Here is a 12,327-nt window from a genome sequence, read left to right on the forward strand (position 1 = left end):
CAAGCATCTACAAGCATCGGCTGTTTCGGCAAAAAGATTTGGTGTAGATGGAGAAAGAAAAAGCGGTTCAAGTGCATTTGTAACTCATGTCCGATTTACATATTTGTTCTGTGTCTGTGTCGCCGTGCAAGTAAGAGGGGCCAATCTGCAAAGCTCACAACGCTCACAGTTTGCATTACAATGCAACACGTTGTGAGCTTCTATAGACAAATTCATAAACGGGTCTCATGGTCGCAGCTTACGTATTTCCTGTAGGCGGACTCAATGTAGCTGCAGGGTTTAAAGTTTAAACCCTCACCAGGCGCATTTCTTCTACTACAGTGAACGGTAGATTGAACATTCCAAAATAAATAATTCAAAATATTCACCACGGTAGCTGAGACCAGAGCCATTGAGTAATGGTTGAGACGAAGCAGTGAAAGGTCCTGAAACAACGTCAGTCTTACCCAATACCCAATCTTTCTGTTTTATGAACACAAGGCTGCCGTACTTTATACCTCATACTTTAAGTGCTTAGTACCGCGGTGGATATTTTCACATTCCATTTTTATTTTTTTGGAATGTTGCCACTACTGTTGGAGCAGCCATAAACTACACAGGTTCATCTCGATGTTCTGGGCATCTTTGTAATGTTAGTGTTAGTAAAAAGCAGGAAAAAGAGTAACGTTTGAGGCAGACTAACATCAGTCACTCTACCGTTCACTGTAGTAGAAGAGATGCGCCTGGTGAGGGTTTAAACCCCACAGCTACGTCGAGTCCGCCTATAGGAAATACGTAAACTGCGACCATGAGACCCGTTTTTGAATCCGTCTATAGATAGGCTATTTCCAGCATGGCTAATTTACAACAAATGCAACGGTTTCCACCTTTTTTCCATCAGTGTTTTAATAATTAGTCCTGTTCATAAAAAGTGGAGGAGAGGGTCAGAGAGTTCAGACCGGCTTTCCCAAGTAATCCTGCGGGATTACAAACCAGATTGAGCAAAGCTACAGAACCAGCCAGCAGAGTGGATAGATAGGGGCTATAACAAATCCACTGCATGAGCAAAGCATGGGAGATGATCCATATATCAACACGGCCACACAAGCCAGGCGGAAATACCGCAGGCAGGCCGTCGGGTAGAAACCCCAAATTTATTCACTGGGAAAAACATGGAAAGTTGACATGCAAGGTTTAGGAGATACAAGGTTTCTGGTACAGACTCGGAGCACTCAGCGGCCTAAAAGTTTAGTTTAATCTGCCAAACTAAATGTGTCAAACCAACTCATTGTTTAATACAATGTCAGCCTCTGTGTCACCCCACCGCTGGTTACTTTAAGCAAGTTTCTTGTTTAAAGGTTTTATGTAGCCGTTGTTATTCACAGTGGTGTAGGCCTAAATAAAGTAACTGTACTGTAATTACCTGTTATACTGTACATAAATACACATTTGAGTCAGTTTTACTTTAATGGAGTATTTCCCATTTTCAATATTTCAACTTCTAGTCAAACATGGTACTTTTACATACTCCACTACAATAGTTTGAAGTTGTTCAAATAATTATATTTATATCGAGTTTCTAGTTACTTTGTGGATTTGTATCATTATTTAAAAAACAATTAACCACTTCACCACCAAGCCGCTGCCTGAAAATGTCACTCGCTCCTTCTGCATTTTGAAAACTGGGGACATTCCCAATGAGTAGCCTACTTTTAACATGTGTTACTTTAAGTACATTTGGATGCCAATACGTTTATACTTTTACTCAAGTAAATGTTGAATACTGAACAGATATTTTTTTTACTTAAGTAAAACATGTGAGTAGGCCTATACTTCCTACACCACTGGTTATTCATACCGTGTGTGTGTTTGTTGTGCCGATAGTGATGAAGACGGGGGAGAGTGGTCTGACAGTGTTTCGCCTCCTGACGAAGGACAACCACTGGAAATGGGTCCAGTCCAACGCCAGGCTAGTCTACAAGAATGGCAAACCAGACTACATCATCGCCACGCAGAGACCCCTTGTGTACGTTAGTTCCTTCCTCCTTAAAATATAGAATATTAACATACAGTACATTATGTACAAAATGCAATATGATTAAATGGTTTCTATAATCAATGAAATAACTCTTAAATCGCATGGCCAATTTCAGTAATTGAATTGGATGCAAAATGTCCGGGACACATGCAGCTGCAGGCTCTGCAGCTTTTAAACATACCTTACCTCAACCCTCTGTCATCTTGTCACACGTTTCTCATGCATTCATGCACGGATAATTTAGAGAAATGCACACACATGACATGCCATAGAACAACTCCACCGGTTACTTTGGCTGATCGCCAGCTGGTTTCCATCTTTAACGTGGAACAGTCACATCATTGTGCAGTTCTTGGTCGGCTGCCATTTGTTTTGATTCCACACACATTAAAAGAGTCTTGAAGCCCTGGTGTTTATGAGGGCTGCTTACGACCAGCTCTGCCAACAGTAAGCAACCAGGTCTAGGAAAACAAGCCCAAAAGAAGCGACTAGGCCACATGAGTACTTTACACTATACATTGGTCCCAAGCTCACAACGCCTTGTGATGTGGTGTGAGCTCGTAGATCTGCTATTTCCTTCTTTAGGGCGGGTTAACTCTGCATAACTCTGAGCAGCGACTGACATTGTGAGCTTGTAGATCTGCTATTTTATTCTTTAGGGCGCGTTAGCTCTGCATAACTCTGAGCAGCGATGGACAGTTAACAAAGTACATTTACTTGAGTACTGTACTTAGTAGTACTTATGGTTAGGGGCTTCTTACAACATGCTCCTCTGTATCTCTGTAGGGAGGAAGAGGGGGGAGAGCATCTGCGTAAGCGCTCCATGCACCTGCCCTTCACCTACGCCACAGGAGAGGCCCTGCTCTACCAGAGCAATCACCCCATCGCAGGCTTCATCGACGGCAGCATCCACGAGAAGAACGGCAGCAAGTCTAAGAAAAGCCGGAGTGAGCGGGCAGCCAGGGACGGCGTGGACCCTGGCTCCCTGCTGGGGGCCTTGATGAGCCAGGATGAGTCAGTGTACGTCTGCCAGCCGGCCCTGGAGCCCAAGCTGTCCTTCCACGGCAGCTTCTTCGGAGACCAAATGGGCGTCTCTGAATCGGAACCTTCCGGCAACCACAGGAGCTGGGAGGAAGCCGGAGGCGGGAGCATGTCAGCGGCCCCGGGACTCCCGGCCGCCAGCTTCGATCCGCTCCTCGCCACCCTGGACTCGCTCTCCCTGGGCGGCCAGGGAGGCGGCGGGGAGGAGGCGGGCGGCGAGGGCTGCTCCAACGGGGAGCTGTTCGGAGCTCTGGAGGGTCTGGGTCTGAGCGCCGAGGACCTGGAGCTGCTGCTGTTGGACGAGCGTATGATCCGTGTGGAGATGGACGCCGACCGCGTGCCAACCCTGGACGACCTGCTGACCAATGACGAGATTCTCAACTACATCCACGACTCCCTGGAGGCCAAGGTGGACGGCAGGGAACAGGCGCTGCCTGCCGCCGCATCTGAGTCCGCGACCGTCACGTCCGCCACGGTATCCACGCCGGAGAGTAGTCTAACCACTGGTACTGGCATGCACACTCACTACGCCCATCACAGGCCTCCCCCGGTCGGTCAGGCCCCCATCATTCAGCTGTCCCAGCAGATGCAGCGCCACCTCAACATGCAGCCAGGGAAGAGGATGCGTGACCTCAGCGCGCAGAACAGCCACGTAGCCCCTCCTGCGTCGGTGCTCAACCACGGCCTTCTAGGGCAAAACCAACCCATCCCTGATGAACCGTGGACGGCCGGGGACATCCTGGCTACAGCTGGGGTCCAGGTGGACCACTGTCACACACATCAGCAGACTCTCTTCAGCAGCAAGGCTCTGGGGCTGGATGGGGGGCTGTCACACCTGCACTACCTCCAGCAGCAGCAGTCTAGCATGCAGAGCCATCTCCTGCAGCAGCAACGCCATGCCAAACAGAAGGGGGCCAACCTCAACGGACTGTGTAACCTTCCAAACACAGACGCCCAGGCTGGTGCCAAGCAGCCCCCCCAGTGGCCCAACCACTACGGCTTCAGCCACCTGGAAGAGAGCAGCGGTGGTAATGCCTGCCTCAGCAACGGCCAAGGTTCCCTTACGCACAGCTCACTGGACAGTTGCATGGACTACGGCATACTGGACATTGACGGCATGGACTTTAACGTCAACGGGAGTGGCATGTGCAGTCTGGGAGGTGGCGTGGGCCAGCTGCAGCAGCACAGACCCGACCCCGGAGGATGCTCCTACCAGAGGATGAACCACAAGCGTCAGCCGGAGCCTCTGCTGCCTGCCCCGCTTGCCCAGGTGCTGTCCAGCCTGTCCCAGTGTCCTCCAGCCTCCAGCGCCACCGCCACCCTGGAGCACATCCTGGGGGTGGGCCAGCCCTGCAGGCAGCTGGACCCCTACGGGATGGTCAGCTCTGACATCCCCCACCACGACCCCAACCACAGCAAGGTGTGTATGCTTTGACTTTTCTCTGATCTTCATTTAAGCCATTTTAGGAGAAATCAGACCAAAACACATGAATCTACCTATAATCCTGTCCCAACATTCATGTTGGCCTTGGATTGTTTTATAGATGCTCAATGTTATCCCTGTTCTCCTTTTTACCCACCCCTCCCACAGCTAAAATGGAGCTAGTGGTCTTAATTCTAATGCGGGTATTTAGCTGCCGTTCATATAGAACCCAGTGGTCGGGGTTAGACTAAGAAGAGTACACAAGCTAAGCGACTAGGGTGACACTCTGGATTGAGAACGTCTGCCAAATATCTAAATTGTAATCGCAATCTCAATCTGCAGATGGAAAATGGCTGTGCCCTGAGCAGCACTTTCCCAGGTGTCTGTGTGCTGCCCAACGGGAATGGAGCAGCAGCACCCCCTAATGGACAGATGCTGCCAGGTGCAGAGACTCTGCCCAGCCTGCCAGACCCACAGGCCACTGGCTTCTACCTCTGATGACTCTGATGACAAACACAGGTAGGGAGGGGCTTATCATCAGCATTCAGGAGCGCCAGCCAATCGCTTGGCAGGGCAACGCTGCAGGGCAACGCAGGGCAGGGCAACGCTGCACCTAATGACAGGACAGGACCCGCCTTCTGCATCTAGACGGCATGAAAGGAACTAAATGTAGGCCTACTGTGACATGGCTGTGTCTTGCTTTTATTTTTTTCATGTCATTTTGTAATTGTAATTAAATATCATAATTTTGAGTCCTTTGTTTACAATAACGGCAGTCAAGAGTGCTTGTAAATTTTTGTTTGTTCCAAGTTTTTGCAAGTTAATGCAATTTTGAAAATAACTAAATATAAAGAAGTATTTAAATCCTGGGCATTCCGATGTGGAGCAGGTAAAAATCAAATCAAAAGGATTTGCAGAATCTTTTTTTGAACTTGTGGATTGGCTATTTTATACATTATTTTGATTTATTTTCTTCTTTTTTGTGGTTTAATCCATTAAAACCAGGAAATCGAAGCATCTGTGTAATTTTAGCTATATCTTCTCTGTAGAGTGGAATCCTCACACGTCCAAAACTGTTGCTTTTCAGCATTCAAAAGCATAAAAAGTAGCAGATCTACAAGCTCCATATGCATCGCGCCACGTTTGTGGATCTGCTACTTTTGACGCTTTTCTGTGACGCTGTAGTATGGTCAAGTAGGGCGTTAATTTACGGAAAACCCAACAAGTTAGAATATGGAGATATTCTCTCCTGACAGAAACCATATCTAAAATGACACAGATACTATCCCGGATTGAAAGGTATACCAACATAGGTCTAAATGGCTTAATTGGTTCAGAAATGTTGCTCCCTTCACCCTCCAATCCCCCCATCATTGCCAACGGTTTCAAGTCATGCATCAGGAATGTAATATTTCAAAGCCAGTGTTATCTTTGTCGTGCAGTTTGCACTTATCAACGATGAGATTATGTCATTATTATTTGAAGAAAAATTAGACTTGGAGAGACTATCCTGCACTTTATTTCAAGCACCCACTTCAATGCAGATTCTGTCGTCTTGGGTTTCGGGGGTTAAGAAAAAAACAAAACTATGTTGTGTTCATCTTCAAAGTTACTGTTAATGGAACTATTGAACAGTTTTTTGTTCTCTTATTTTGATAAGAGATGGGGTGATGGGCTTGCTGTCCTCGCAGACACATAGACCTCTGTACAGTTGCTAGTGTTATGATTATTATTATGTTGTTTTTCCACTTAAATTATGTTGAATATTGTAGAGGATGTGAGACCTCTGGCTAAGCATTTCTTTACCTGTACTCAAGGTATAAACTGTGACTGATTAACACCAGGACACTCCATTTTAACTCACAGTATTTATTCATGTCCTACAAATATGAAGTTCTGTCATTTTAATTTTGCATTTCTTTGTTATTTTCAAAGGTCCAGATTATACATTATTGCATCATACCCACGTCATCCCTAGCGTCCCTATTCCTGGCGTAGCCTACTTTTGGCCAGGGGGTGGGGGGCTGTTGTAGACCCCTGGGACTCCGGTCAAAATAAATGTTTTGTGTTTTATCGTAAATTAACGCCCTTCTTGATCATACTACAGCGTCAGTCAAAAGCATCAAAGGTAGCATATTTACAAGCTTGTTTTGAGCAAGTAGATCTGCTACTTTTGATATTTTAGAATTTTAATCCTGAAAAGTAACAGAACGGATGTGTGAGGTTTCCACCAGACAGAGACCATATATAGGCCTATGGGTTAAACCCAGTGGTTAAAAATGGAAGAAGGAAATCATTTAACCACTTAAAACCCAGCATCCGTATTCTGGAAAAAATGATAAAAAATAAACGTTAATACCAGATTTACAAAGCAAAAATGGAAAGGTCATTAGTATCGAGTCCAGAAGGACTCCAGTCAGTCAACCAAGTAAAGATTTGAAGTGATTATGGTCCTTTTTGCTAAAGTAGTGATTATTCTGGGGATATGGAGGATTGTTTCATCTGGGACAATTCTTATAACCTGACGCTGCCAGATCCAAAAAGCTTGCTACACAAATTTGTTTCACAGCTTATTTGGATCTGGGATCGCGGAAGCAAATTCGATGACGGGGCTGTTCCTTTTTTTCAAGATACATGGTAGATGATTGGATGGGAGCGTCTGTCTATCACCGTGTGGGCGTGCAAACACAACCAATCATATCGACGTGTCTATATACCGTCACATCCGCATCCCGCATTTAGCTCACGCTGATTGGTTCGGTACGAAGCAGATCTGACTCAGGGCTCAACTCCGTCAGAGATCCCAGATGAGTGTTGTGTTGGGGAATATGTTTCCGCAATACCGCCCTCATCTGGCAGCGTCAGGTTACAATTCTTATCCCAGCTCTGATAAACTCCTGGATTTATTTCTTCTTATTTAATTTTTTAATTTTTTATTTCTTTGTTTTATAGTCTTTTGGACAAACAGGCTTACAGTATATTTTTGCTGTTGGGCAGAAACCTATCATGTCCATATTTTGAATGTTTTGTTTAAATCTTCTTAAATTAAAGCCCTACTTGATCGTCACACAAATGTATCAAAGTAGCAGATCTACAAATTTTGAATTTCGAGCATTGTAGATCTGCTACTTTTGAATTTTAAATCCTGAAAAGTAACAGTTTTGGACATCATTTGGTTTCCACCTGACATGGATATCAAGTCAGGATCTATTAAGTCTACATGGGACCTTATTGGAACAGTTAAAACGACAATGGCAAACACAGACAAACCAAATGTGAGTTATTAAAAACAGAAACATAAAAAAAAAAAAAAAAATCTCTCTCTCCTCTTGGAGGATACAGTTTGAATGTTTCATGTACATACATAGTAAATGAGATGGGGTGGAAATGAGGCAGAATAGAATTATTTCATCATGATGGTGCTGAAAAGAGATTTCCAAGTAGCTCTCATTATGTCATTGCTATTGATATTAATGTTATTGTTAATGTTTTTAAGTTGAAATGTGGTACACAAGTGGTTACATGTTGTCGGAAGCTAAATCGTTTCTCTTCCCTTTTTTTTACAACTGAAATGTTTGGTATATTTAATATGGTTGGTGTGAACTATTAACAGTGTGATGAAGAAGAAAAAATATGTGGTATGTATATAATTTTGCGTCAGTGCACTCGTTTCAAGCACTATTTTTAAAACACACTTAGTGAGTATAGTGACTCAGTTTTTATTGTATATTGTAAATAATACTCATGTAATAATAATAATTATAATAATAATAACAAGACTTTTCTAACAGTCTGAACATGGTGCCATACTCCTCCTGAGACATGTTAAATAGGCTGTAAACGTTGAGTTTTAATTTAGTCTTTTTAGATAGCCACAGTTTTAATTTAGTCTTTTTAGATAGCCACAGTTCCTTTAACATGCTAACAGGACAAGATGTAGCTGTAACATCTGTGAGGGACCTTTTGACTCTGTGTCCTTTGACTGCTTGTTTGAAATGTATTATTTTCATCCTTTGAAATAAAGGATTTCTGCAATCACACAAAAACAAAACAAAAAAGGTCTTGTGAGAATATGTCCTTGATTGGCCAGCGACCCTGGAAGGCGCATAATGCCTTCATGTCATTCTTCAGACTGCAGATGTGCAGTCTAACCATTCCATTGATACTACAAAACATGCGCTACGAGGCTTGGTTTAAACACCACCACCACCCATAAAAACGTGAACTATTTTGTGAACTATATATGCCTATGTCGTTTTTTCACGATTTTTACATTTCTTTTTTAAATCGTGGACAAACATGAAAAACGACATAGTATGTTGTTGAAAACCATGAACTATAGTAGTCGTTTTTTTCATAGTTTTAGAAATTTCTGCAATTTCCGCAATTTCCGCTAACTTTTTTTTTCAAAATTTCAAAAAACATGGGCTATAACCCACCGTTTTTTTCATTTTTCATTTTTTTCAAATCCTCAAAAATGATGAAAAACGGCGTGCCATAGTATGCCGTACGATATGGGCTATAGCCCACGGTCCAAAATGATGAGAAACGAGGCTAACTTTTTTTTTCAAAATTTCAAAAAACATGGGCTATAACCCACCGTTTTTTTAATTTTTCATTTTTTTCAAATCCTCAAAAATGATGAAAAACGGCGTGCCATAGTATGCCGTACGATATGGGCTATAGCCCACGGTCCAAAATGATGAGAAACGAGGCTAACTTTTTTTTTTCAAAATTTCAAAAAACATGGGCTATAACCCACCGTTTTTTTCATTTTTCATTTTTTTCAAATCCTCAAAAATGATGAAAAACGGCGTGCCATAGTATGCCGTACGATATGGGCTATAGCCCACGGTCCAAAATGATGAGAAACGAGGCTAACTTTTTTTTTCAAAATTTCAAAAAACATGGGCTATAACCCACCGTTTTTTTCATTTTTCATTTTTTTCAAATCCTCAAAAATGATGAAAAACGGCGTGCCATAGTATGCCGTACGATATGGGCTATAGCCCACGGTCCAAAATGATGAGAAACGAGGCTAACTTTTTTTTTCAAAATTTCAAAAAACATGGGCTATAACCCACCGTTTTTTTCATTTTTCATTTTTTTCAAATCCTCAAAAATGATGAAAAGCGGCGTGCCATAGTATGCCGTACGATATGGGCTATAGCCCACGGTCCAAAATGATGAGAAACGAGGCTAACTTTTATTTTCAAAATTTCAAAAAACATGGGCTATAACCCACCGTTTTTTTCATTTTTCATTTTTTTCAAATCCTCAAAAATGATGAAAAACGGCGTGCCATAGTATGCCGTACGATATGGGCTATAGCCCACGGTCCAAAATGATGAGAAACGAGGCTAACTTTTTTTTTCAAAATTTAAAAAAACATGGGCTATAACCCACCGTTTTTTTCATTTTTCATTTTTTTCAAATCCTCAAAAATGATGAAAAACGGCGTGCCATAGTATGCCGTACGATATGGGCTATAGCCCACGGTCCAAAATGATGAGAAACGAGGCTAACTTTTTTTTTCAAAATTTCAAAAAACATGGGCTATAACCCACCGTTTTTTTCATTTTTCATTTTTTTTAAATCCTCAAAAATGATGAAAAACGGCGTGCCATAGTATGCCGTACGATATGGGCTATAGCCCACGGTCCAAAATGATGAGAAACGAGGCTAACTTCTTTTTTTCAAAATTTCAAAAAACATGGGCTATAACCCACCGTTTTTTTCATTTTTCATTTTTTTCAAATCCTCAAAAATGATGAAAAACGGCGTGCCATAGTATGCCGTACGATATGGGCTATAGCCCACGGTCCAAAATGATGAGAAACGAGGCTAACTTTTTTTTTCAAAATTTAAAAAAACATGGGCTATAACCCACCGTTTTTTTCATTTTTCATTTTTTTCAAATCCTCAAAAATGATGAAAAACGGCGTGCCATAGTATGCCGTACGATATGGGCTATAGCCCACGGTCCAAAATGATGAGAAACGAGGCTAACTTTTTTTTTCAAAATTTCAAAAAACATGGGCTATAACCCACCGTTTTTTTCATTTTTCATTTTTTTCAAATCCTCAAAAATGATGAAAAACGGCGTGCCATAGAATGCCGTACGATATGGGCTATAGCCCACGGTCCAAAATGATGAGAAACGAGGCTAACTTCTTTTTTTCAAAATTTCAAAAAACATGGGCTATAACCCACCGTTTTTTTCATTTTTCATTTTTTTCAAATCCTCAAAAATGATGAAAAACGGCATGCCATAGTATGCCGTACGATATGGGCTATAGCCCACGGTCCAAAATGATGAGAAACGAGGCTAACTTTTTTTTTTTAAATTTCAAAAAACATGGGCTATAACCCACCGTTTTTTTTCATTTTTCATTTTTTTCAAATCCTCAAAAATGATGAAAAACGGCGTGCCATAGTATGCCGTACGATATGGGCTATAGCCCATGGTCCAAAATGATGAGAAACGAGGCTAACTTTTTTATTCAAAATTTCCAAAAACATGGGCTATAACCCACCGTTTTTTTCATTTTTCATTTTTTTCAAATCCTCAAAAATGATGAAAAACGGCGTGCCATAGTATGCCGTACGATATGGGCTATAGCCCACGGTCCAAAATGATGAGAAACGAGGCTAACTTTTTTTTTTTTAATTTCAAAAAACATGGGCTATAACCCACCGTTTTTTTTCATTTTTCATTTTTTTCAAATCCTCAAAAATGATGAAAAACGGCGTGCCATAGTATGCCGTACGATATGGGCTATAGCCCACGGTCCAAAATGATGAGAAACGAGGCTAACTTTTTTATTCAAAATTTCAAAAAACATGGGCTATAACCCACCGTTTTTTTCATTTTTCATTTTTTTCAAATCCTCAAAAATGATGAAAAACGGCGTGCCATAGTATGCCGTACGATATGGGCTATAGCCCACGGTCCAAAATGATGAGAAACGAGGCTAACTTTTTTTTTCAAAATTTCAAAAAACATGGGCTATAACCCACCGTTTTTTTTATTTTTCATTTTTTTCAAATCCTCAAAAATGATGAAAAACGGCGTGCCATAGTATGCCGTACGATATGGGCTATAGCCCACGGTCCAAAATGATGAGAAACGAGGCTAACTTTTTTTTTCAAAATTTCAAAAAACATGGGCTATAACCCACCGTTTTTTTCATTTTTCATTTTTTTGAAATCCTCAAAAATGATGAAAAACGGCGTGCCATAGTATGCCGTACGATATGGGCTATAGCCCACGGTCCAAAATGATGAGAAACGAGGCTAACTTTTTTTTTCAAAATTTCAAAAAACATGGGCTATAACCCACCGTTTTTTTCATTTTTCATTTTTTTCAAATGCTCAAAAATGATGAAAAACGGCGTGCCATAGTATGCCGTACGATATGGGCTATAGCCCACGGTCCAAAATGATGAGAAACGAGGCTAACTTTTTTTTTCAAAATTTCAAAAAACATGGGCTATAACCCACCGTTTTTTTCATTTTTCATTTTTTTCAAATCCTCAAAAATGATGAAAAACGGCGTGCCATAGTATGCCGTACGATATGGGCTAAAGCCCACGGTCCAAAATGATGAGAAACGAGGCTAACTTTTTTTTCCAAAATTTCAAAAAACATGGGCTATAACCCACCGTTTTTTTCATTTTTCATTTTTTTCAAATCCTCAAAAATGATGAAAAACGGCGTGCCATAGTATGCCGTACGATATGGGCTATAGCCCACGGTCCAAAATGATGAGAAACGAGGCTAACTTTTTTTTTCAAAATTTCAAAAAACATGGGCTATAACCCACCGTTTTTTTCATTTTTCATTT

The 12,327-nt window shown here is 41.7% G+C and overlaps 1 protein-coding gene across 1 annotated transcript in view; it reads left to right on the forward strand.

The window, feature by feature from the left end:
- The window catches only part of ahr1b (aryl hydrocarbon receptor 1b), a 51,247-nt gene extending 42,839 nt beyond the window's left edge, over positions 1–8,408 (forward strand). Inside the window, exons 9-11 of the mRNA XM_080785866.1 lie at positions 1,864–2,005; positions 2,804–4,478; positions 4,824–8,408. Coding sequence (XP_080641992.1) covers positions 1,864–2,005; positions 2,804–4,478; positions 4,824–4,979 — 1,973 coding nt within the window. The 3' untranslated portion in view covers positions 4,980–8,408. The remainder of the gene's footprint in view (positions 1–1,863; positions 2,006–2,803; positions 4,479–4,823) is intronic.
- Positions 8,409–12,327: the final 3,919 nt, after the last annotated feature.

This window comes from Protomyctophum bolini, assembly GCF_963924005.1.
Source record: "Protomyctophum bolini genome assembly, chromosome: 16".
Classification (NCBI taxonomy): domain Eukaryota; kingdom Metazoa; phylum Chordata; class Actinopteri; order Myctophiformes; family Myctophidae; genus Protomyctophum; species Protomyctophum bolini.